General features: G+C 36.9%; 1 protein-coding gene across 19 annotated transcripts in view; it reads right to left on the bottom strand.

Annotated features, from left to right (window-relative positions):
• Positions 1-19782, bottom strand: part of SEC31A (SEC31 homolog A, COPII coat complex component) — a 58276-nt gene extending 38494 nt beyond the window's left edge. For 7 of the 19 annotated variants that reach the window (XM_043906348.1, XM_043906341.1, XM_043906343.1 and 4 more), the window contains exons 1-8: positions 19633-19781; positions 10967-11049; positions 10180-10303; positions 8693-8891; positions 6247-6342; positions 5225-5365; positions 3813-3955; positions 580-679 (exon numbers count right to left, since the gene is read on the bottom strand). In XM_043906348.1, coding sequence (XP_043762283.1) covers positions 580-679; positions 3813-3955; positions 5225-5365; positions 6247-6342; positions 8693-8891; positions 10180-10303; positions 10967-11045 — 882 coding nt within the window. In that variant the 5' untranslated portion in view covers positions 11046-11049; positions 19633-19781. Of the gene's footprint in view, positions 1-579; positions 680-3812; positions 3956-5224; positions 5366-6246; positions 6343-8692; positions 8892-10179; positions 10304-10966; positions 11050-19303; positions 19574-19632 lie in introns of those variants that run through there. The other 12 variants (XM_043906332.1, XM_043906337.1, XM_043906338.1 and 9 more) reach the window with 6 other exon arrangements.
• Between the last annotated feature and the right edge of the window lie 2757 nt (positions 19783-22539).

The following is a 22539-nucleotide window of genomic DNA, read 5'->3' as shown; positions in this document are numbered from 1 at the left end:
AATTAGCTTAATTTGGACTTCATGTAACATTTTAAATAATGTTTTACTTCATAAGGAAACAGAATTAAGTGAAAAGGCATTTAGCCTGCTCATTTAGCTTATCCATCTAAATTTCTATAAATAGAACACATGACAAATATTTCATGATAAAGTATTATATTCTTGCTGTACAGTTCAGAAGAGAGATTAAAAATCTACATCCACTGATTTCCAAAAATCAAAGAGGACCTTCAGGACCCAAACCTTGAACACTCCTACTCTGAGGACACTGATTTCCAGAAAACACACTAAATAAACCCAACCATTTCTGAGTCTAGATAAATGCCTTTTACTGGAAATGAGGGGTTGGGGTGGGGTGATTACTAGGTTCATATACATCATTTTCAATGACTGATATTTCCAAATGAAAACAGCTGGGTTTAGATAAAGTCTCCGCTAGGTTAACATTTCATACACACCTCCATCTACTTTCACATTAATTTTAATTATGTACTAAAGAATTCACATGGAAATTTTCTTATTCAGCTACAGTTAAATATTACAATCACTCCAAGTCTGAGAAATATTTCCTCTCCATACCTCTCCTGTGTTTGGGTTGGAGCACAGAATCTTAGCATCTTTTCCACAGCTCAGCAACAATTCAGGATCTGCCATGCTCCAAGCAATTGCCAAAATCCCCCTTAAAAACACAAAGATGAAATTTTTAATCTTGAGAAAATCAAATCTGCAAATTACTTCTGTCGAGGCTTTGGAGAGACACACTGCTAAGAGAAGTACAATTTCACATAATCTTTCTGGAAAGCAATTTAGCAATGGGTATGCTCTGTGATCATTACAAAGATGCTCAATATAGAGTATAGTGTATGATGGCAAAAAAATGAAAACAAATGCCCAACACCATGGTCTACACAGGGCTTTCCTGGTGGCTCAGCAGGTAAAGAATCCACCTGCAACGTGGGAGACCTGGATTTGATCCCTGGGTTGGGAAGATCCTCTGGAGAAGGGAATGGCTACCCACTCCAGTATTCTGGCCTGGAGAATTCCATGGACTGTATAGTCCATGGGGTTGCAGAGTCAGACATGATTGAGTGACTAACACTTTTACTTTCAAACAAAGTAACATTTTCAGTAAATGTTTTGAAAAATTCAGATTAGCATCCTCTGCAAAAATTTAAAAAATCCTGTATCCTACCATCCAGAAATAAGTACTATTATATTAATAGTTTGTTTTTCTACATTCATGCCTCTGCTATTTAGAGATGAAAGAAAAGTTAACATTACCAGACCATGAAGAAAAATACTAGAAACTAGAATTATGTCTGTGTATTTCTTAAATCAAAAACATACAAAGAGTCCTCAATTATTCTGAAAACATTATAGTAATTCTAAGATTTTTTTTTTCAATTTCCAAAATACAGGTAAACCTCACCATCAAGGTATACATAACTCTTCTTTTCCCCAAAAGTTGTTTTTAATATGATGATATTTCTTACAATCTAAGTCCTCTCAGAATCAGAAAAATACACTATAGGAAAATAACTCAAGTTATTTAAGAATGCCTTTGCTTCCAACATTTTATTTTTTAAGCATTAAAATCTTTATAAAAATTGTAAGCATAGTGTGATGTACACCCTTACACTTCTCACCTAGATTCATCAATTTGGCCACATTTACTTTAGGTCTTTGTATTTCGCTCTCTCTATATATATTGTATCTGTCAAATGCAGATTGTTACATGACACCTCTACACTTCTCTCTGGTGATAAGAACCTTCTTCTATATACAATCACATACTGAAAATGTTATTTTTATGCAATACTCTAAATAGAGAGTCCATATTCAGATTTCCCAACTGTAGCAACGCATGTGTGTGCACTTAAGTCGCTTGCTCGACTGTTTGCAACCCCATGGACTGTAGCCTGCCAGGGTCCTCTGTCCATGGGATTCTCTAGGCAAAAATACTGGAGTAGGTTGCCATGCCCTCCTCCAGGGGATCTTCCCGACCCAGGGATTGAAGCTACATCTCTTACATCTCCTCTATTGGCAGGTGGGTTCTTTACCACTAGCGCCACCTGGGAAGTCCATTTAGGAATAATGGACTCTTAACTGTCTCCTCTCTTTAGAATCCAATTATGCATGTCAAAAATTTCAAGGCACATCAAGAATGCCTTTAGATATCAATATCATATTTAATATCACAAGTTAAGGAACATATAAATTCTTAGCAAGTATTAAAAAAGATCACTGAACTACAGAACTGAAAGGACCTTAAAGATTATATAATCCAACTCTTGCATTTACTAGAGGGAGAAAACAGAAATAGAGAGGTTGATTTGCTCCTGGCACCCAGTATGGTATTCTGTCTTGCTAAACTGCGACCACTCTGAAAATTGGCAGTAGAATGTAATGTTAAGAGCATAGATACAATGACCAGGATGTTTGAGTTGGAAGTCAGCAGATGACTAGTTTTGATCTAAACCAAGTTTAGCCTTGCCAAGCTTCAATTTCCAATGTGTAAAATGGGATAATAGCATTTACACTACAGGTTTACTATGAGTCTTAATCAAGCTAACATTTGGGAATTAGGGACTGATATGTATACACTGCTATATTTAAAATAGACACCCAACAAGGACCTGTTGTATAGCACAGAGAACTCTGTTCAACACCGGGCAGGGATTTTTGTGGTATTACTGAATCCTAATACACTGGTTGGTATGTGTTCAATAAGCAAATGTTTAATAAATAAATAAAACCTTACCAAACATGGGAAAAACATTAAAACTTCTCAGAATCACCCCTTCTTTACTAAAAAGCTGACTGAAGCATAACATCTAAATAGGATTACATTGTGACCAGATTCTTTTCTCCTTTATAAGAAGCTCAAGGAGAGGTCACAAACTTTAAGACTTCTCAAAGTGTGTAATTCCACAACTGAAAATGTGGGGGAAAAAGGGGGAAAAAGGAGTTTAAAGCTTTAGTTTATATATCCCTAAAAAGGAAAGAAGAAAAAAGCCCAAAGCACTGAAAATACTTTAACACTAAAAGAGATTTATTTCTTGTTTAAAAACACTGAACAAAACATGCATAAACTCCCTGGGTATCTGAATATAAATGACAGGAAATCTGCACAATTACAAACTTAAAAAAACAAAATTCTTTTTCGGCCACTCTGTGCACCTTGTAGGATCTTAGTTCGCATGCCCCTCACAGTGGAAACACAGAGCCCTAACCACTGGACTGCCAGGGAATTCCCACAAACTAAATTTAATGCTACTAAGGTTAACACAAGACAATTTTCATGTTTTTAAGAGCATCCACACATTTATTAAAATCGAAGGCAGAATGAACCACTTAATATCTCAAAAATGTTTGCTTTTAAATTAAGATAAACACTCAGAAGTAAAACAAACTTTTCAGTTGTTGCTTGACATTAACGTCATGGAAGACTCTTCATAAATATGACGAATCAAATAAAGATCAAACTGTATAATGTCTCAAAGATCCAAGAGTTGTCCCAAAGAGCTATGATTCACTAGAATTTTGATCTATTACCTATTATTTGAAATAAGTTGTAGAAAATCCATAAACACATTTTCATGTTTTTGTGATATGATTTGGCTACCATTTTTTGGTACAAAAAATTAGATGACTATTGCTTAAAATAGAAATGAACTATTTATACTAACTTTCATGAGACAGAGACAAAGTAGATTCCCTAATTTTATAAAATTATCTGATAATTCAAAGCAATAAGTAAATACATTTCTTACAATTCACAAATCAAGCTTTTTGGAAGAGCAGCAAGATACCTGGCATGGTTTTCCAGGACGCGGAGCGGAGAGGAGGCAAAGCGAAGGTCCCACACTTGGACCACTGGCAGCCTGTCATCCTCAGAGGCGAGGACCATCTGAGTGGCAACGTCAGGATGCCACGCCAGCCCGGAGCAATGCATCTGCAGACAGGCAAGGCTCACATCTTATCAATCACACTACTTTGTGAAAAGCCAAAATGAACACGAGGAATGTATGTTTGTTGAAGCAAAGAGTAGAAAACATCAGCTCAGGCTTATGAAAAAAATATTCTTACTTATGTATTCATTATTTCATTATTTTCATTTATTTAAAATTTGTTTTTTAAAAACCTGCTAAACTATTAAATTCTATTAAACACTCTTAAACAGTGGTCTTAAACAAAAGAGTTTAAATGTTTTCAAAATCATCCAACAAATCATTCCAGGCCAGAGAAATTCTATACCACAAATGAGTTGTCCTGTCAAAATTGTAATAAGGGGAAAAGTTTTATATAAATTTAAAATTTAATACTTTTAGAGAAATGAAGATGAGAAGATTTTTTAAAAATTAGTACCTTTCCTCTGCTTTATCAGAAAAATCAAGATAAAGTGTCTAAAGCAACAACTACTGTTAAAATTTTCATATGGGATAAATTAACACTATTACTGAGAAATACTTGGAAGCTCAGATCCTGTTAAGTGTTCTAGAAGTTGACTGAAATGCTTATTGTGTACTTTATTTCACTGAAACTTGTTTTAAAACTCCTGACTCACTGAAAAACAATACCTTGAGGAAATATTCTTATAGTGTTTTCTCATTGCTATTGTTGTTTTTAAATTATATATGTATTCTCTGATTTAGGCAAACTCACTTTTTAAATGTCCAACCAAAAACAGTAATTAAAAACATATTAATAAAGCAAGCCCTAAAGTGTGTCTAAATTACTTTATAACATATGATGACATAACATTAATGAATCTGTAAGATTAAAATGTAACGTATTATACAACAGCATCTACTGAACAAGTGGGAGAAGAATACCAGTTCATTTTAGCACTGCCTAATCAGAAAAGAGGAACCCAAGAGTCTGGAAACTATGGCTTCATAGTCATAAAATTACTAGGAGGGAAAAATTTTACATTCTAGTTGCTATAATACTTTGGAACAGCTGACAAAGCAAAACAACTAGTATACCATGGAATAACTCCTTTGATTAACCAATCTTTCTCTTCATCATTAAGATAGGTTTAGTAGGAATTTTATTATTTTCCCCAAAGGGAAAAACAACCTCTCATTCCAACATGATTGGTCCGTAAGAAAACAGGATTTGACTTTATAGAAATCTGATTTGTTGCCAACTCTGACAAACAATATAGGAATAGCTATAGCAGAAATAAAACATGTTTCTCACAAATTAATCACATACTTACCCTGTTACTATGATCACTGACTTTGATGATAGGTTCGTTTTTTCTAAGATCCCACACAGTGGCCCGGCCACTGGGACTGGCTGATGCCAAAATATGCTGAACTTGTCTGTTCCACGCAATGCAGCTGATATCTTCTGGGGGCTGTAAGGAATAAACTACTAAGAACCATTTCTCAACTGTAATCAAGTTTAACTACAAAATCTAATTCTTCTTTTGAGAAAATGGATTACTTAAAAATCTGATCTATTCCTTCCATAAATTTATTTTTATATTCTTAAGTTCTCAACATACGCAGTTTAAGGCTCAGGTATATACCAATTCAAGTACTTTACCTTGTCTATTCACCAGCCACTTATTGAGCTCCTGTTACAAATCAAGCACTGTTTCTTTACTTTGCAACTGCTCCATGGAAGATAATGGACCACAAAGTAGATGCTGGTCAATGTGACAGAAATCTAGGCAGAGCAAAAGTTACAGCCTAGACCTAGAAAACCATATACTATCATTACGCTACCTCTCAGATTGCCAAAATGTTAGGGCCTGTTTTAATAGCCACTCAAATCAAATAGTCAATACAGTCTAAAGAAGGTGGAGATGACTGTTCTTTCTCAACTTATTAGAATTATATAGGAAACAGGTTGTGTTTCTTTTTTTGTTTTAAGTAAGTTTCCTCTCTATGATTTTTATTCTGAGGTTGGATATTGCTAAAATACTATATAATATAGAACACTATACTACATAAAATATTATACCTAGGAAAACTATTAAAGACTATTTTATTTACCCTCACAGTCTAGTACCTCAAACAGTGCCTGGGAGATGGCAAGTACTAAATAAATATTTACTGTTGAAGGACTTGCTGATACTCTAAAGAAACATATTCATTAACACTTGATCATGCTATAGAAAAGTCAATGACATTTAAACACTGATTTTAAACAGATATATTTTGTGTGAAAAAACAAATAAGTGCAGAAAAACCAATTTTGGTTCTTTTGATTACACTGAAATCAATGTAATACCTGCGTTTTGGCTCCTGGTGTCATTGGAGTTGCAAAATTATTTAGATCCCAAATGTAGATTTCAGATTCGTTAGCACCAGAGGCCACCAGATTAGTCTGCAATAAGAAAGAATTAACAAATAAACATCATTTACAAATAATGAAGAGAATTCAGAATAACCCAGTTTGGAGCTGGAAAGATCTATAAGTTTTCACAGACACTGAGAACAGCCAAGGACATGGCTGGTCAGGAAGGAAGGAGAGTGGGCTGGATGCAGAGAGTAACATGGAAACTTACATTACCATATGTAAAATAGATAGCCAACCAGAATTTGTTGTCTGATTCAGAGAACTCAAACCGGCTTGTTAACAACCTAGAGGGGAGGGATGGGGAGGGAGGTGGGAGGTATGGTTCAACTGGGAGGGGACATGGGTAAGCCTATGGCTGAACACAATACTGTAAAGGAATTACCCTTCAATTAAAAATTAATTAATTAATTTTAAAAATCTTTCAGTTTTAAGGCATATAATTTTTCTGTTTAATTTAAAAAATCAAAATGCATGAACCCCTAAAAACTATGTATAACAATCTGAAATTTAATCAGTTTTCTAAAGAAACATATTGTAAAACTATTAAACTGAAAAAGATAACACATCTACTGGCATTTCAATATAAGACATTAAATAATTATATGGATAAATTCTTATATGGCGATTATTGCCTGTGGTTTGGACCTCTGGAAGGGGATCTGATTGTGGGAGACAAAAATAGGTCACCCTGTTGGCCTTCAAATAGCTGAATGCTAAAATAATGGTGTCTATCCCAGGCACTTCAAAGTCAGCCTCTGGAGCTGGATCAAGATGAGACTAGTAAACTCTCTTGTCTCAAATCCTCATGTATTTATTTATTTAAAAAAATTTTTAAACTGAAGTATAGTGGACTTATTTCAATTAAAAAAACTATAGTTTCTCCATGGCTGATTCATATCAATGTATGACAAAAACCACTACAATATTGTAAAGTAATTAGCCTCCAGTTAAAATAAATAAATTAAAAACAAAACAAAACTATAGTTTCTGGTGTAAAGTGACCCAGTTACATATCTATATATATGCATACACACATATATTTCCATTATAGTTTATTATAGGATATTGACTATATTACTAGTTCCCTGTGCTACACAGTAGGACCTTGCTGTTTATCTGCTTTATATATAGTAGTTTATATCTGCTAATCCCAAATTCTTAATTTATCCCTCTCCAATCCCCTGTCCCCCTTGGTAACTATAAATTTGTTTTCTGTGTCTGTCCTCACATATTTATATTTCATGTATGGTCCATCATGCGTCAGGTGGTAGTATTTCTAGGTAAACTACGTTGTGTACCTTTTAGATCAAAAAGACCCTAAAATTGTGTTATGAAGTCCAGGAAGACAACGAGGTTCCTAAAATGACCTTCATCCTTTACTGTTCACTCTCATTAATCTACTATAACAACTGACATACAACACTGAAAATAGAGGAATTCCATGGCAGTAGCCACCTATGATATAAGACATGAACCAAAAATCAGCAGTTGTTGGAAATTAGCTATCTAAAGAGTTGGCACCATAAACCGTAGAAATGAAGAAGTTTGGGCTTCTGTATGTCTATATCTAAAATATCTATTTATAATACAAGAAAAATAACTATCAAACTTTTTTAAGATAATATTTATTTTCTGATTATACTCCAATATCCTATTAATGCAAGATCTTTATTAATGTATACATTTCTACAATTAACATCCAGTAATGTTTACAATGGCAACAGTACAGACTCTTAATTGCCCATTAAATTTACACTATATTTATGTATATATCTTATTATTTGATAGAGTAGTAATCTCTTTGACATAAATACATTTAGCACTAATAAAACAACAGATTAACCCACACACAACAGCACCAGCCTAATGCTGAACTAGCACAAATTTTTTTTTAATTTTTAAAAATGTTTTATTTACTTGTTTATTTGGATGTACCAGGTCTTAGCTGTGGCATGGAGCACCTTTAGTTGCAGCATGTGGGATCTAGTTCTCTGACCAGGGATCAAATCTAGGCCCTCCTGCATAGGGAATGCAGTCTTAGCCACTGGACCACCAGGGAAGTATCTAGACAAACTTTTAAAAGGCAAGGTTTCCAACCTCTGAGGTGCCTAATATTTTAAAAATGTCCATAAGATGACATGACATCTCCAGACTTCTAGAACTAAACCCATCACCCTGATCCGTTCCCTGGGGTTAGTATATTACTCAGCTGAAGCCAACTCTGAACCTTTCATTCTTCATACAAATACACTCACTCATCAACCTGCAGAGGCACAGTTTTAGCTTTCTTCAAGACTGAGGCACAGTAAATTCATATACTTATTTCAAATAAGCAGCACGTATCTCAAGAAATATGAATAAACATCAAAAGTCTAACCTGGAAAATGTTCACATCCAGCGCTCTCACTGGGCCAGTATGCTTGTCATTCTGGGCAATCACAACTTCCTTATCCCCAGTGATAATTTTAGAGGGATCATAAAGAATAATATTTCCATTTTCACCACCTGCAATCAGAACTCCAGAGATATTTCCTTTGGAATCCATCTTATGAGGTCCCCAAATCAACTTGTGGTACCTTTAAAAGAAAATGAGCAAAAATACTCTTTTTTGAAGTCAGATAAACTTAGAAAATAATTTGGAAATTATACATTTAAGCTTTTTCATAAGTACACCAAAAACACTGCTTCTCCTCTATCCCTGGTAACTGTACATAACTTGGTGAAATGGCATTTTAGTTTTTATTTTTACTCATGTTTCACTTTGTAACCTTGAAGGGTACAAAAACTCTTGCACAGCTAATACAAGAAAGTATACTTGATTTGTGTGTCAGAAGATAAGAGCCTAAGAATGGATTTACCATTTAGAATCTGTGAGACCCTGAGCCAGTTACTCAATCTCCCTAAGCTGCTTTTGATTCATTTATAAAATAGAGCTAATCAACCACTTCCCTTGATTTTATTTGACTACAGAAGTACTCAGTAACATGTCATCTGTTAAACAGTAAAGCAGTTAAGGGAGTCATCTGAAATTTTCTAAGCAAAATAACATATTCTGACAGTAAAAAGGTGATATCAAAATTATGTCTATTATGACATAATTCTCCACCCACTGGTGGAGAATAAAAGATTACAATTTGGTATGGAAATGGCATGGAGATAATATAACAATGGTAGTGAGTAGAAAAACTGCCGGATGAAAAGTATCTGGGGTTCCCAGTACAGTGGGAGGGCTTGGATGATGTAAGCCATCCCACGGGAGACGCCGTGATTTGAACTGTATTGTTAGCCGAGGTACAATCTCTTCACCAAAATTTGCCAAGGTATTAAGGCTATAAAGCACATTTTACTACTGAAATTAAATACCCTTCTATATAGCTTAAATACTTGGAAATCCACCTATCTAAATACCTATCATATCAGAAACCAAGTCAATAAAAATCTCTGTGAAATGTAATTTGAAATATACATAAGTAGATGGGGGAAAAAGCAACCTCCATTCAGAGAAAATCACTATTAACATTTTAATATTCATCTAACTACTTTTTTCTAGTCATGCCTACCTTTTTCTGTAAAGAGGTAAGATTAAAAAAAGCAAAAGAAAGTAACTCTACTATATCATGAGGGAAAAAATACTAGAAACTAGAGCCTTTCCTTCTTACACACAACAGTCAGTAATAAAAGAAAATTCAACAGAACATATAGACACTTTTTAAACTTCTACCTAAACAACTCATATAATTTTTCACAAAATATGTCACTAATGGTATTCCTTACAATTTCATAATGGAACACTTAAAGACACACTAGGCATCAACCACAACATATAATCAAATAATCATGTAAATTTCAGGTTGAATCTCATACCTGTGAGAAGAAGAGAACGTGGCACAAGATTTCATATCCAAGGATGGATCAGAAAGGTCTAATTCAAATATCTCAAGAGAAGCACTGGTACTAAATGTTGCATCCAATTGTTGGGCAGATGTTCCTATAGAAAATATATTCATGGTAACTGCACACGCAAAAACAAAAAGACTCAGAGAAAAACATACAAAATAGAAATTAAATGCATGTTTTTCAATCATCCCACTCATGAATGCTACATTAATGACTGAAATCTCAGCACATATACCACTGAGCAGATGCTTACATTACTACAACAGTAAGATTCTGATGCAAGGCTCAGAGATGATGTTTCTAAGAGTTGGTAGTGCAGACAATTTTTTAAGTCTATAGATAAACCTCTGAAAGAACAGTTCCATGCTTATAGTCACAAATGATATAACTTCAACTCTGTTTATATAAAAATGGAGCATCAAAACTGTTGTTCATTCACTCAAATTGGTATTTATTAACTTTTTTACATTTTATCTATTGTGCTTAATACCGGAGGAATAAAGATAGAGCACAGTTCTGAAGTGAGGAAGACGCTATAAATGTAATAGACCATGATTAACACTATGATGTACAAGCATATAGGAAGGCCACTGAACTCAGCTGACAGGAAGGTTGCATGTATCTCGTCAGGAGAGGAGAGGCTGTCTAGAGGAGCTGAAGCTTGACCTGAATCTTAAAGGACAAGTATAAATAAGTCAGACGTGGAAAAAAAGAAATTAGAGGACTCATACTATCTTCTCTCTGTTGAACTTACCTGTAGCTAGGTAAATGGGATGATTCTGTGCAGGGCTCCATGCCTGCATGGCGGTACGATCTACTTCCTTTAACTTCATCCTGCTGAAGAGAACATTCCACATAGAAATATAATAAACACGTAAGATGGAACATTTTTTAACATAGGAATATATTGGACAAACCAATACATTAATAGTAATGCTGGAATGCCAATAAATCAAATTGGTCTAGGGATCATTTGTTGGGAAATGTTGACCATTTGAAAGAAACTTGTTATTTTGAGACAAGTACAGGGCTATTCTGTTTACAGATTATCATCCTTCAGTTGAAAAATCAGTCTGGAGGGAAATGTGCAAAAACAGGGATAGCATGTGGTTAATTAGTCTTGGCATACAGTACGCTTCTCAGTCAAGGTAAGATGGGCGGCAGTGTACCATGGGTAAGAGAAGGCACGTAATAAATCAGGCGCTTTCCTGGAGCAGGACTGCTCAACAATAAGAGCAGTTTGCCAAACCAATTTTAAATTAAAACAGACTAAGACAGAGGTGAATATAGCAAACCCAAAGAATTTTAAAGATAAAGCAGAAAAAAATTTGTAAATGGTCACTCCGAGCTACAATCCCATATGCTATTATTTTATATATTCTATGTGAAAGCTACTTTGGTAGAAAAACTCAGGAGATAATGTGCTATAGCATTAAATATATCTTTGTTGGACTTCCCCACGTGGTCCCGTGGTTAAGACTCCACATTTCCAATGTAGGGGGTGTGGGTTCAATCCCTAGTCAGGGAACTAAGATCCCACATTCTGCCAAAACACCATCAATGAAAACAACTTTGTTATTTTACATAAATGCATTCACACGGCACAGTATTCCACTCTCAGATGTACCCTAATTTAATTACTTAATCTCCTACTGAGGAACACCTGAATTGTTTTTGAAAGTGAAAGTCGCTCAAGAGTGTTTGACTCTGTGACCCCATGGATTGTATAGTCCATGGCATTCTCCACACCAGGATACTGGAGTGTGTAGCCTTTCCCTTCCCCAGCAGATCTTCCCAACCCAGGAATTGAACCGGGGTCTCCTGCATTGCAGGCGAATTCTTTACCAGCTGAGCCACAAGGGAAGCCCAACAATACTGGGGTGAGTAGCCAATCCCTTCTCCAGGGCATCTTCCTGACCCAGGAATTGAACTGGGGTCTCCTGCATGGCAGGCGGATTCCTTATCAACTGAGCTGTTACTCTTACCAACAATGCTGAAACAAATGGCCACACATACATGTTACTTCACTTACGGGCAAGGAAAGCTAGTTTTCCAGAGGTAAAACTGATGGGTTAAAGAATAAAAGTAATTTTAATTCTGATGGATGTTGCCACTTGAAATGTATCCTGGTTTACAGTGTACTGAGTATGTTCAAAATATGTATTTTTTATTACTTCAAAATCATTTATTGAAAATTTTTTTCTTACTAACTTTAGATACAGGAAGTTTATTCCTAGATTTAATATTTAGGTTTATATTCCTGTACATATCAGGATATAGGTTAAGGTTTACATTTCAGTATTCATTTACATTTATTCTGTGATTACCATTCCTTATGCCCATGTATTTACATGCTAGGCATGTCACTGCTTTAAATACTGTGGCTTTACATGAGTATGATTTCAATAATCCCCACCCATTTTCCTTGCTATTTTTTGTTTTTAAACTACATAAACAATCAGAAAATTTTTTGTCTAATTCCAGAAAAAAAGAGACTGTCAGTATTTTTTATTGAACCTGTACCAAATTAATAAACTAATTTATGGAGAACTGACAGAATGTTGAATCTTCCTATCAAGAACATGTCTTTAGAGTTAAGTCTTCTTTTTTATTTTTCAGTATTGTTTGAAATTTTTTGACATACTGGGTTTGCTTACTCCTAAGTATTTCATCTTTTGGTTTGTTTGTAAATGTGGCTTTTTTTCCTTCCACTATTATGTCCATGATCTTACTGTTAAATGAAGGCTAATGATTTCGCAACATTAATTTTTAATCTGCTTTCTTACTGCATTCTCTTTTTGGAATAGTGTTCCAGTAGACTCTGTTGGGTTTTCCACATATATACTCATACCATGTGCCAACAGGGCCAATCTCCTCATCTCACATTGTCACTCCTCTGGTATCTTTCTCTTGTGTGAGCCAGCCAGTGCTAACAGCATCACACCCAACGGCAGCGATAACACGGTCCTTCTTGTCTTGTCTTGTTCTGCAGTGGGAAAGCCTACTGTATCACCACTCGGCATGGTTTTGGAGTTTGAGATATATATACATATACCTGTACAGATGTACACACACTTACATCTGTACAAGTAAATAAATATACATATGTATACAAACATGTATGTGGAAATGGCCATTGATTACTATCTTACTGAATGCTATTCATAAAGACTGGGTGTTGAATTTTGTTGAATGTTTCTTCATTAGGTAATTGGAGATTTTTCTCCTTCGGTTTACGAATACAGCACTAACAGATTGCCTAATATTGAATCATCTTTCCATACCATGAGTAAACTTCTCTTGACCATGATTCTACTACAGAGTTGCTGGATTTTGTTTAAAAAGAGTTTCATTCCTAGAGTCTTAAATGAGATTTAATCGATAATTTTCCTTTTTTGTACATTCTTTGTCAGGTTTTGGCATCAATGTTATACTTGTTCATAACAAATGTGGGAGGTTTTCTTCTTTTCCCATGCTCTGGAACACTTTCGATAACAACATTGAAATTACTATTTCTTTAAGGATTTACCAGAATTCTATGAGAAATCTGGGTCTGGTGTTTTGAAGGGAAGGTAACTGGCAATTTTCTCTGTTTATTCTACGGATATTGATCTATTTGAATTTTCTTTATCCAAGGTCAATTTTGTAAATTATATTTTCCCATGATATTCCTTTTTGTACTCTTTTTTACAATCTTCTAATTTATTTGTTTAGACTCAAACATAGACTCATGTGCCTTCTAATTTGTGCTGTGTGTGGTGATTAGTCCTCATAATATTGATGTTTTGTCCTACCCTCCTTTGAAAAATTAGCTTAGCTAAGTGACTTACCTGTTTCACTAAGTGTTTACAAAGAGTCAAATTTTGGATTTACTTATTAGTTTCACTTTTAAAAAGCTTTTCTAACTTTTTAGTTAAATGCTTCACTTATCCACTTTTACTATTTCTTTAGGCTTTGAATTTTCTCTGAGCACTGATTTGTTGTATGTTTCTGGTCCTATCTTTGTAACTATAATTTTAAATAATTTCCATTTAATACCATTAATCCTTTATTTCTTTACATAGTTAATTACTATGAGCACTAACAGAATTAGCTTATATAATCTTACTGCCTCTCCTGCAGTACACAGTTATAATCATTAGTATTATCTTTCTCAGTGTTTACCTTTGTACTGTTAAATACACTTATACTTCTACTAACTGATTTGTCAGCTTTAAATGATGTCCTTTGACTCCTAGACATTACAGATTAGACAATCCACAAATTTATTCTACCTCCAATTTTCTTCCTGCTTCCCAGTTCTCTCAATTTTTTAGTTTTATGACCAATTTCTACATCATCAGATATGTAACATGTACATATTATCTTTTCTTCCTTATTCCCTCTTTCGTTTCAGCCTCAGGTCCATAATAGTTAAATATACTCAATGTTCTCCAACAGCACTCTTGCCAGTTTTCTTACTCATCTCTGAAGGATGAAGTTCATCCTCTAATAGTTTTCTTAAGAGGGCCTTAGACTAAAAACATGCCCTGAGTCTCACACGGTCAAACTGTTTACACTTGAAGAACAGATGATAAAAGGAAGGCACAGAAAGATTAAATAATCTGAACATGCTAGCAAGGGACAGAGCCAAGATCTGAACTCAGAAGTTAGCTCGAGAGTCCAGCCTCTCACTTGTTACAACAAGCTCAAGTATTCAATTTTAATAATAAAAACATATTAAAATTTAGGAGAAATAACGAATGGCAAAGAAACTACAATGCATGATGAAATTAAGGGAAGAAGAAATGAATTTTAGAAACTGGGAGAGGTCAGGCAAACTGGGTGAATTAGGAGGCTGAATCACACTGCAAAGAGGCAGGAGCTTCTGACTTCTGGTCCTTCAATCTGAACAGTGACTCTGCTACTTTTGACACCTTTACACATTATTCGATCTTTCTGAAGCCTATTTTCTTTATATGAAATGCCTTCTTCCTCCTCTGAGTCAATAGTCTTTAGTAACAAGTTCAAGTCCCATCTCCTTCATGAAACCTGCTCCACTGATCCAATCGACACTGATCTAAACTCTTTGTATTTGCCTGTACCACACTTTAAGCAACTCATTTATCTTGGTAAAACTTTATAACATTCTCTTAGTACATATTGTTTACATATTTTCCCATTGCCTGTTTTATCAACTTATTTCATCTTGTTTCATCTTGTTTGGTCATCTTGTTTCACCACATGGACAAATACTGTCTTGTTTTCAATCAAGTCTGACAACTTTTACCCTTTTTGGATCTAAAATTGTTTACCACAGGGTGAGATATGCATTGGTTGATTCTGAATGTCTATATTCAGAGGAATACAAAAAGACTGAAGTGCTAAAAAGATCAATTTTAAGTAAAATATTTAATTTTTAAATTCTTAACTGTTTAAAGGATCTTCTCTTATTTAAAAAGTGGCAAAGTACTGCTTGGGGGGAAAAAAAGGTTTCCTAAAATGCCTTTAGAATAATTTCTAATATTGAAAACAAAATAGCTACATATATATATATATACATATTTTATACCCAATTGAATATAATTACAATAGCTCCAGAAGGAAAAGTACAAGGGCTACAGGAATTCAGGAGCATTTAGTTAATGTGTAACATTTACTGAAAGAGAGAGACTAATTTACAAGAACATAAAAGAGTTAAGAGGGAATTCAAAGCATTTATAAAATCTGTTTCTTGGCCTTAGCACTCAATGTGCCATCAGAAGCAGTTCCACTTAATACACTGTACTGAACACAAGGTTTAAATACCATCGTTTAAAAAAAAAAATCGCATATTCTACTACAACAATGGCCTTGAACTACATAAAATGGCCTAAACTACATTAAGGTTTGAATCTAATTAAACAAAAATATAATAAGCTACAATCATTCTCAAACTATTAAGAATACTATGAAAATACAGCTTCATCAGATACATGTGTATTTCCTTCTCTTACAATTGATCATTTAGTTGTAACTAGTTTCCTTAAAAATATGAAGAAGTCTTAGATTAAACCATGTCAATTTCCCAAGTAAGACTTGCTTTAAAAACTTTCTGTAGTTTTTTATGACATATTTTTATTTTAATTTATTTATCTGGCCATGCTGCGTGGCATGTGGGATTTTAGTTAATTGATCAGGGATCGATCGAACTTGCGTCACCCTGCAGGACTGCCAGGGAATTCTCTATGTAATTTTTTTCAATATTGTATGTGATTAGAATTCACACTACGCAGATTTATTTCATTAGGAACTATTTTGCACAGAACATAATCATTGTGAAAGCATGAAAATAAAAGTGTGAAGACAATGGTTTGTTCACACATGCCCCCTGTAAGACAGTACCAAAAGAAGAGCAGTTAAAGTCTGGAGACTGGAGCCAACACTGTCAGTTTAAATCCCAGTTCCACGTGTCCTACCTCTGACTTTTGGTATGTAATTTTATCTGTGTGTGTCTTGGCTAACCATTTGGTAAAATAACTATAATAAAAGCATCTACACCATAGGTTTGCTGTGAGAATTCACAGAGAACAGTGCCTGGCACCTGGTAAATAAATGCTTGTAAATGGCAGCTAATACAAAAGTCACCATTTAAAATGTTTACCCCAGTGAATCTTCAGAAGAAACATCTACTGAAGAAAATTTACGATCCAGACTACAACTTTTATTTATTCATCTAAGTTTCTCTCCACAACAACTGTGTGCAGTGAAATGAAACTTTTCCCCTGCATTTTCTAAAAGCTGATTTTGTGAAGCAAACCCACTAAAACCCAACAGCACTAACCTCTAAAAAGCTCCAATCTCACAATGTTATCATACATGGAGCACTGAGCTAAACCTCAGAAAGTAAAAAGTGAAAGAGGTAGCAGAACTGGAAACTCTGACTCCCAAACCAGAAACACAATACCCAGCTGCCACTGTCTCTAATAAAAACTCACTTTGTGTGGACAAGATACCTCATTAGGATGGGCACATTTGTTCCAGAGAATTTATTTAATGCTACTGATGGTCTAGGTTCATCTCACTCAGCCAAAACCAAATCAAAGACGCAACTGTGCACTGGTCATAGAACTAAATAGTGTCACACTTATCTGCAGTCTTAATAAACAAAACTTTTTGAGCTGAAATTAACCCTCTTTTGGGCCACATCACATGGTATATGGGATCCCCAGTTCCCCAACCAGGGATTCCATCCATTCCCTTCCCTCCACCCCACCTTAAAAGTGTGGACTCCCAATCATTGGACCACCAGGGAAGTCCCTGAAATTAACCTATTTAAGAATTATGACATTTCTAGAAAAACAATGTAATAATTTAATAATATCATTTTATAAGAATCTCTAATTAGGAATGTATAAAACTCATGAAATTATACAGAAAATCCTGTATGTGTGTATGTGCATGTTTCTAGGAAGATGATCCAGTAGTTTCATCAGATCCTCAAGAGAGAGTGGAGTGATATATACAATGTCATTGCTGTTCTTTACTCATTAAGCTATGTCCAACTCTTTGGGACCCCATGGACTATAGCCCGCCAGGCTCCCCTGTCCACGGGATTTCCCAGGCAAGAATTCTGGAGTGGATTGCCATTTCCTTCTCCAGGGATCTTTCCAGCCCAGGGATCAAACCTGCATCTCCTGCATTGGCAAGTGGATTCTCTACCACTGAGTCACCTCAGAAGCCCACAAGGTAATACTTCTTAGCCATCAAAAGGAATGAAATAGTGCTATTTGCAGAGACGTGGATATACCTAGAAACTGTCATACAGAGTGAAGTCAAGTCAGAAAAACAAAATGTATAATATCGCTTATATGTGGAATCTAGAAAAATGGTACAGATGAATTTATTTGAAAGCACAAATAGAGACAGATCTAGAAAACAAGCTTATAGATACGGGGTGGGGGGGGGGGGAAGGAGGATGGGATGAATTGGGAGCCTGGGATTGACATACACACACTCTTGATACTCTGGATAAAACAGATAACTAAGGAGAAAGGAGAACCTGCTGAACAGCACAGGGAACTCTCCTCAATGCTCCGTGGTCACCTAAATGGGAAGGAAATCCAAAAAGGAGGGGACACATGTATACATATAACTGATCCACTTTGCTGCATAACAGACATTAACACAACAATGTAAAGCAACTACACTCCAATAAAAATTTAGAAATACATAAATATCAAAAGAACATCAGAAAACAAAATAAAATCACAAATACTTCTAGAAAAAAGAGAGAGCGAGAGAAATACCAAAAGATTAAGAATCATTGCTCTTTATAGTTTACAAGTTTCTTTCTGTTCTTACTGGTTTCAGAAAATAACTTGCTTATATAAAATGAAGTTATATAATTGGAAATCCATTTCAAATTTGACATTTCCTAAATAACCTCAGATGTGTGTAACATTAATTCAAAACAACAAAAACACTTCAACTTATCCAAAAGTTCCTAAGGGTCTACAAACCTTTCCCAGGGCTGTAATTAGGGAGAAATGAGAAACCAGGAGCACAGAAGAACCACTGAGAAAAGGTAAGTAAACTTTAGCCAACTCTAGAACAATCGTTATGTACAGAAAACATCAAATAGTATGATTCAACGACGAAGCTCTAACTACTGATTAAACAGTTACAGTTGCCCACAAAGACAATCAATTTCAGTATTCTGTGGTTAAAAAAGACAGTTTCGCGGAAAGGATTTGTCACAGACCATCACTGAAACTTCAGAATAACCCGGGTAAAATTAGTTCCCCAAGTTATGAAAAAGTTTATAATGCCCACAAGCCCAGGCAGCATTTTGATTTATTTTACACCTGCCCCCGTAACATAACCTCTTATAGTAAATCAGTAGCAAAAACTTGCAACACTGAATGATACTTCCTTTGAGATACAGGCTGCGACCGGCGGCGACTGCCCTTAAAGTAAAACAATCCCAGTTAAGTGACAGTAGCCTGTAGTTAAAACCTGTAAACCTTTAAATCTGGCAACAGCTCAAATAATAACAAGAAATCCCAAACTAAAGTCAACCAAGGTAATGCTGATGAGGTCTGTTTCCTTCCTTCGCCCTTGGGGACCGCACCTCTTTGTGCACCAGGGTCCGAAGGTCTCCTAACCTCAGACGCCAGCTACGCGCCCCGGCTGGACACCCTGGATCAAGCCTCAGGGGTGCTTTTGCCCAGCGGAGGAAACGTCGGCGGATGCGGGCCGGCGCGATCCCCGAAGCAGCCGCGACGCCGGGCGCTGTCCCGCCGGGCCCGAAACGAAGACCCGGGTGCGCCGCCGCCGGAGACGGGGCCACAGGCTGGCGGGGACCAGAGGAGACCGAGATCGGGATAGCGGCGTGGGCCTGGGCTCTCCCCGAAGGCCCCAGGACCCGCAAAGGGGACAGGAGGGCACAGGAGGACGCACCTGGCGGGGACCCCCGGCGACCGGTTCCTGCGTGAGCGCGGCGCCAGTCGGACTCTCCCAGCATTCGCCGCCGCCCCTCCTCCTGGCCGGGGCCACCTCCACGTTCCGCTCCAACGTGGCAGCCGCAGCCCCGCCCAGCCGGCTGGCCGACGCTTCCGGGAGCGATGCCCCGCCCCGCCCACTCCGATACGCGGCCCGCCACGGCACTTCCGGGACCGGGGCCAGGGCCGGGGCCCGGGCTGGGGTTATGTAGCGGGTGGGAGTCCGGGAGGACTCGCTTCCGCGCTGCGCGTGCACTTGTGAGTTCAGAGGGGCGGCGTGCAGTGGCCAGGATGTTGCGAAAAAGAGAAGTCCTGCTGGGCGTAGCTATCTGGCGGGAGGCCGGCCCCGGCCAGCAGAAACGCCACGTAGCGCTGGTCCTGTGAGACGTCATCGGCCCCCGCCACGCTGCCGACGCGACCGGCCACCGAAAAATCGGGCTGCAAGGGCCTTATTACAAACAAGACTGTTACTGGGTTCTTTTATTTACTTGGTTCTACGGTATTGCTTGTTGAGAATTTCTTTAGAAACAAACGATCTGGTCATACCAAAGGCTGTTGTGGACGTGCTTGATTTATTACTCTAAAGAGGCATGAATGTGAAAGCCGCTCAGTCATGGCGGACTCTTTGAGACCCTTTAGACTATAGCCCGCCAGGCTCCTCTGTCCACGGGCTTTCCCAGGCAAGAATAATGGAGTGGGTTGCCATTTTCTTCTCCAGATCTTCCCGATCCAGGAATCGAACCGCGGTCTCCTACATCGCAGGCGGATTCTTTACCAGCTGAGCTACCAGGAAAGCCCCTAGAGGCAGAGTGGAGTGAATAAGGTACTATAGTTAGTATCCTGTTAGTGTCCTGCGATACTATTTAAGATGTGTTAGCATTTGTCACACTGTAACTTGACTGGTTTCGCCAGAGCCTGTACATGTGCAGTTCTCTTCCCAATACAGCAGTCAACGGTCTTTTCTAAACGCCTTCACTGGAAGTAAAGTAAAATATAGCAAACTCTCGTATTTAAGAGCAGGCACGTTTTTATATTCACTATATTGTTGTAGCAAAAACATAAATGTGTGAATGGTCTTAGGCACATACCAGCCAAACAGGACTGCTAGAGTTAAGCAATCTTGTTTATTCTTTAGCTGCTAGACTTGCCCCTCACAAAGATAAACAAAACTAATCACTCTGATTCTGTATGAATTATACTTTGCATCTGGCATTTTTCTCCCCCTACATTCTCTTGTACCACTTCAAAAAAGGTCACAGGTTGTTTTAACTTCAGGGAGACATGACCTGATTACTGAGTGTGTGATGCCAGCTGTGGCTGTTGTGAAATTTTGCAAAAGAAAAAAAAAAAACAAAACAGGACCTTCATTGAGATACAAAGCCTCTCCCTATTCCCTAAAGGAGGCAATTTTGAGGTGCTAGCCTACTGTGTCCCCTCTGCTTGGCAAAGAAATAAAGCCACTGTTTCTCTTCCATACTATTTCTGTTCAGCATCAGTGCACAGAGACAAGATTTTGGCATCACTTGTAAAACCATTTAGTGGTGTTGTACACTTCTGATTCAGTTCAAAAAGCAAATATAGTTAGTTCTGTAAGGCTGAAGTAGACCTACTCAAGAGGCTTGGGATAGTTGTTCATTTCAAGTTCTAAAAAGCCTTCCATTTTTCACTTATCATTCCAAGGACTAGTTTACCTAAAATGGTGTCAATAAAAACCCGACTTAAAAGTCGTACCTTATCTGGGGGCTCCCCTAGTAGCTCAGCCAGTAAACGTCTGCCTGCAATGCAGGAGACCCAGTTTCAATCCCTGGGTCCGGAAGATCCCCTGGAGAAGGAAATGGCAACCCACCCCAGTATTCTTGCTTGGAGAATTCCACAGACAGGAGCCTGGTGAGCTCGTCTATGGAGTCAGAGTTGGACGCTGTTGAGTGAATTTCTCTTTCATTCTGTTAAGACAGGATTTTGCCTGCAAAGTGTAAATGACTTTTATTTCAAAGCCTTGATATAGTAGCATACAATGTGAAAAGTGTCAATAATAATTGGTTATGATAAAGCTTACAGTTCTAGGCTTGATGTCTGATTTAGCATTTATGTCTGATTGAATGTAAAAACTCCTCACCTTGTTTTAAAGGCAGGCAGTTCTGCCTTTGACTATACAAGCTGAAATGGTGCAAAGTCTTAATCTATGGGATTAACAGTAATTGTTAATATTTAACAATTATTCTGTGACTTGGCAAAACATTAAAAAACTTCTTGATGTTGGTTATAAATGTAATTTATAAGTTTTTATGTAATTTATAGTTTAAAAGTAATATTTAAAACACTATGAACATTAGGAATTCCCTGGCAGTCCAGTTGTTAGGATTTGTGGCTTTCACTGAGGGGTTAAGATCAATTCCTGGTCGGGGAACTAAGGTCCCACAAGCCACATGGTGCAGCCAAAAAAAAAAATCAAACTCAACACTCTCCCCCACAAAACAAAAAAAGGTCAAAACAAACCACTAGACACACTGAAAGTTGTTTTATTTCTTTATAAAAAAAGATCTATCAAGTAGTTTTGAAATGTGCTTGCTTTCTCATTATAAAACTTATAATATGGAGTAAGATGCCAAGGCATCTTATCTATGCCTTGGCAAACTGTCATACTCATTTCCAACTTTGAATCAGCTTCCAAAATTTTATCTTTTTAACAGTCAATATCATGATACAGCTCTGCGAGTTCCTTCAATGTGAAGTTCAATAGCATCACTTCTTTTGAGATGCATACATTGTTTATGACTGCTTTCCTCACATAAAACTTCACTAAGTTCTGCCTCCTACATACCTAGAACTGTTTCTTGAATGGCAGCAGGGTCAACACTCTCACAGT

Source organism: Cervus elaphus, chromosome 6, assembly GCF_910594005.1.
Source record: "Cervus elaphus chromosome 6, mCerEla1.1, whole genome shotgun sequence".
NCBI classification, from domain to species: Eukaryota; Metazoa; Chordata; class Mammalia; order Artiodactyla; family Cervidae; genus Cervus; species Cervus elaphus.
This window is presented reverse-complemented; position numbering and strand designations above follow the sequence as displayed.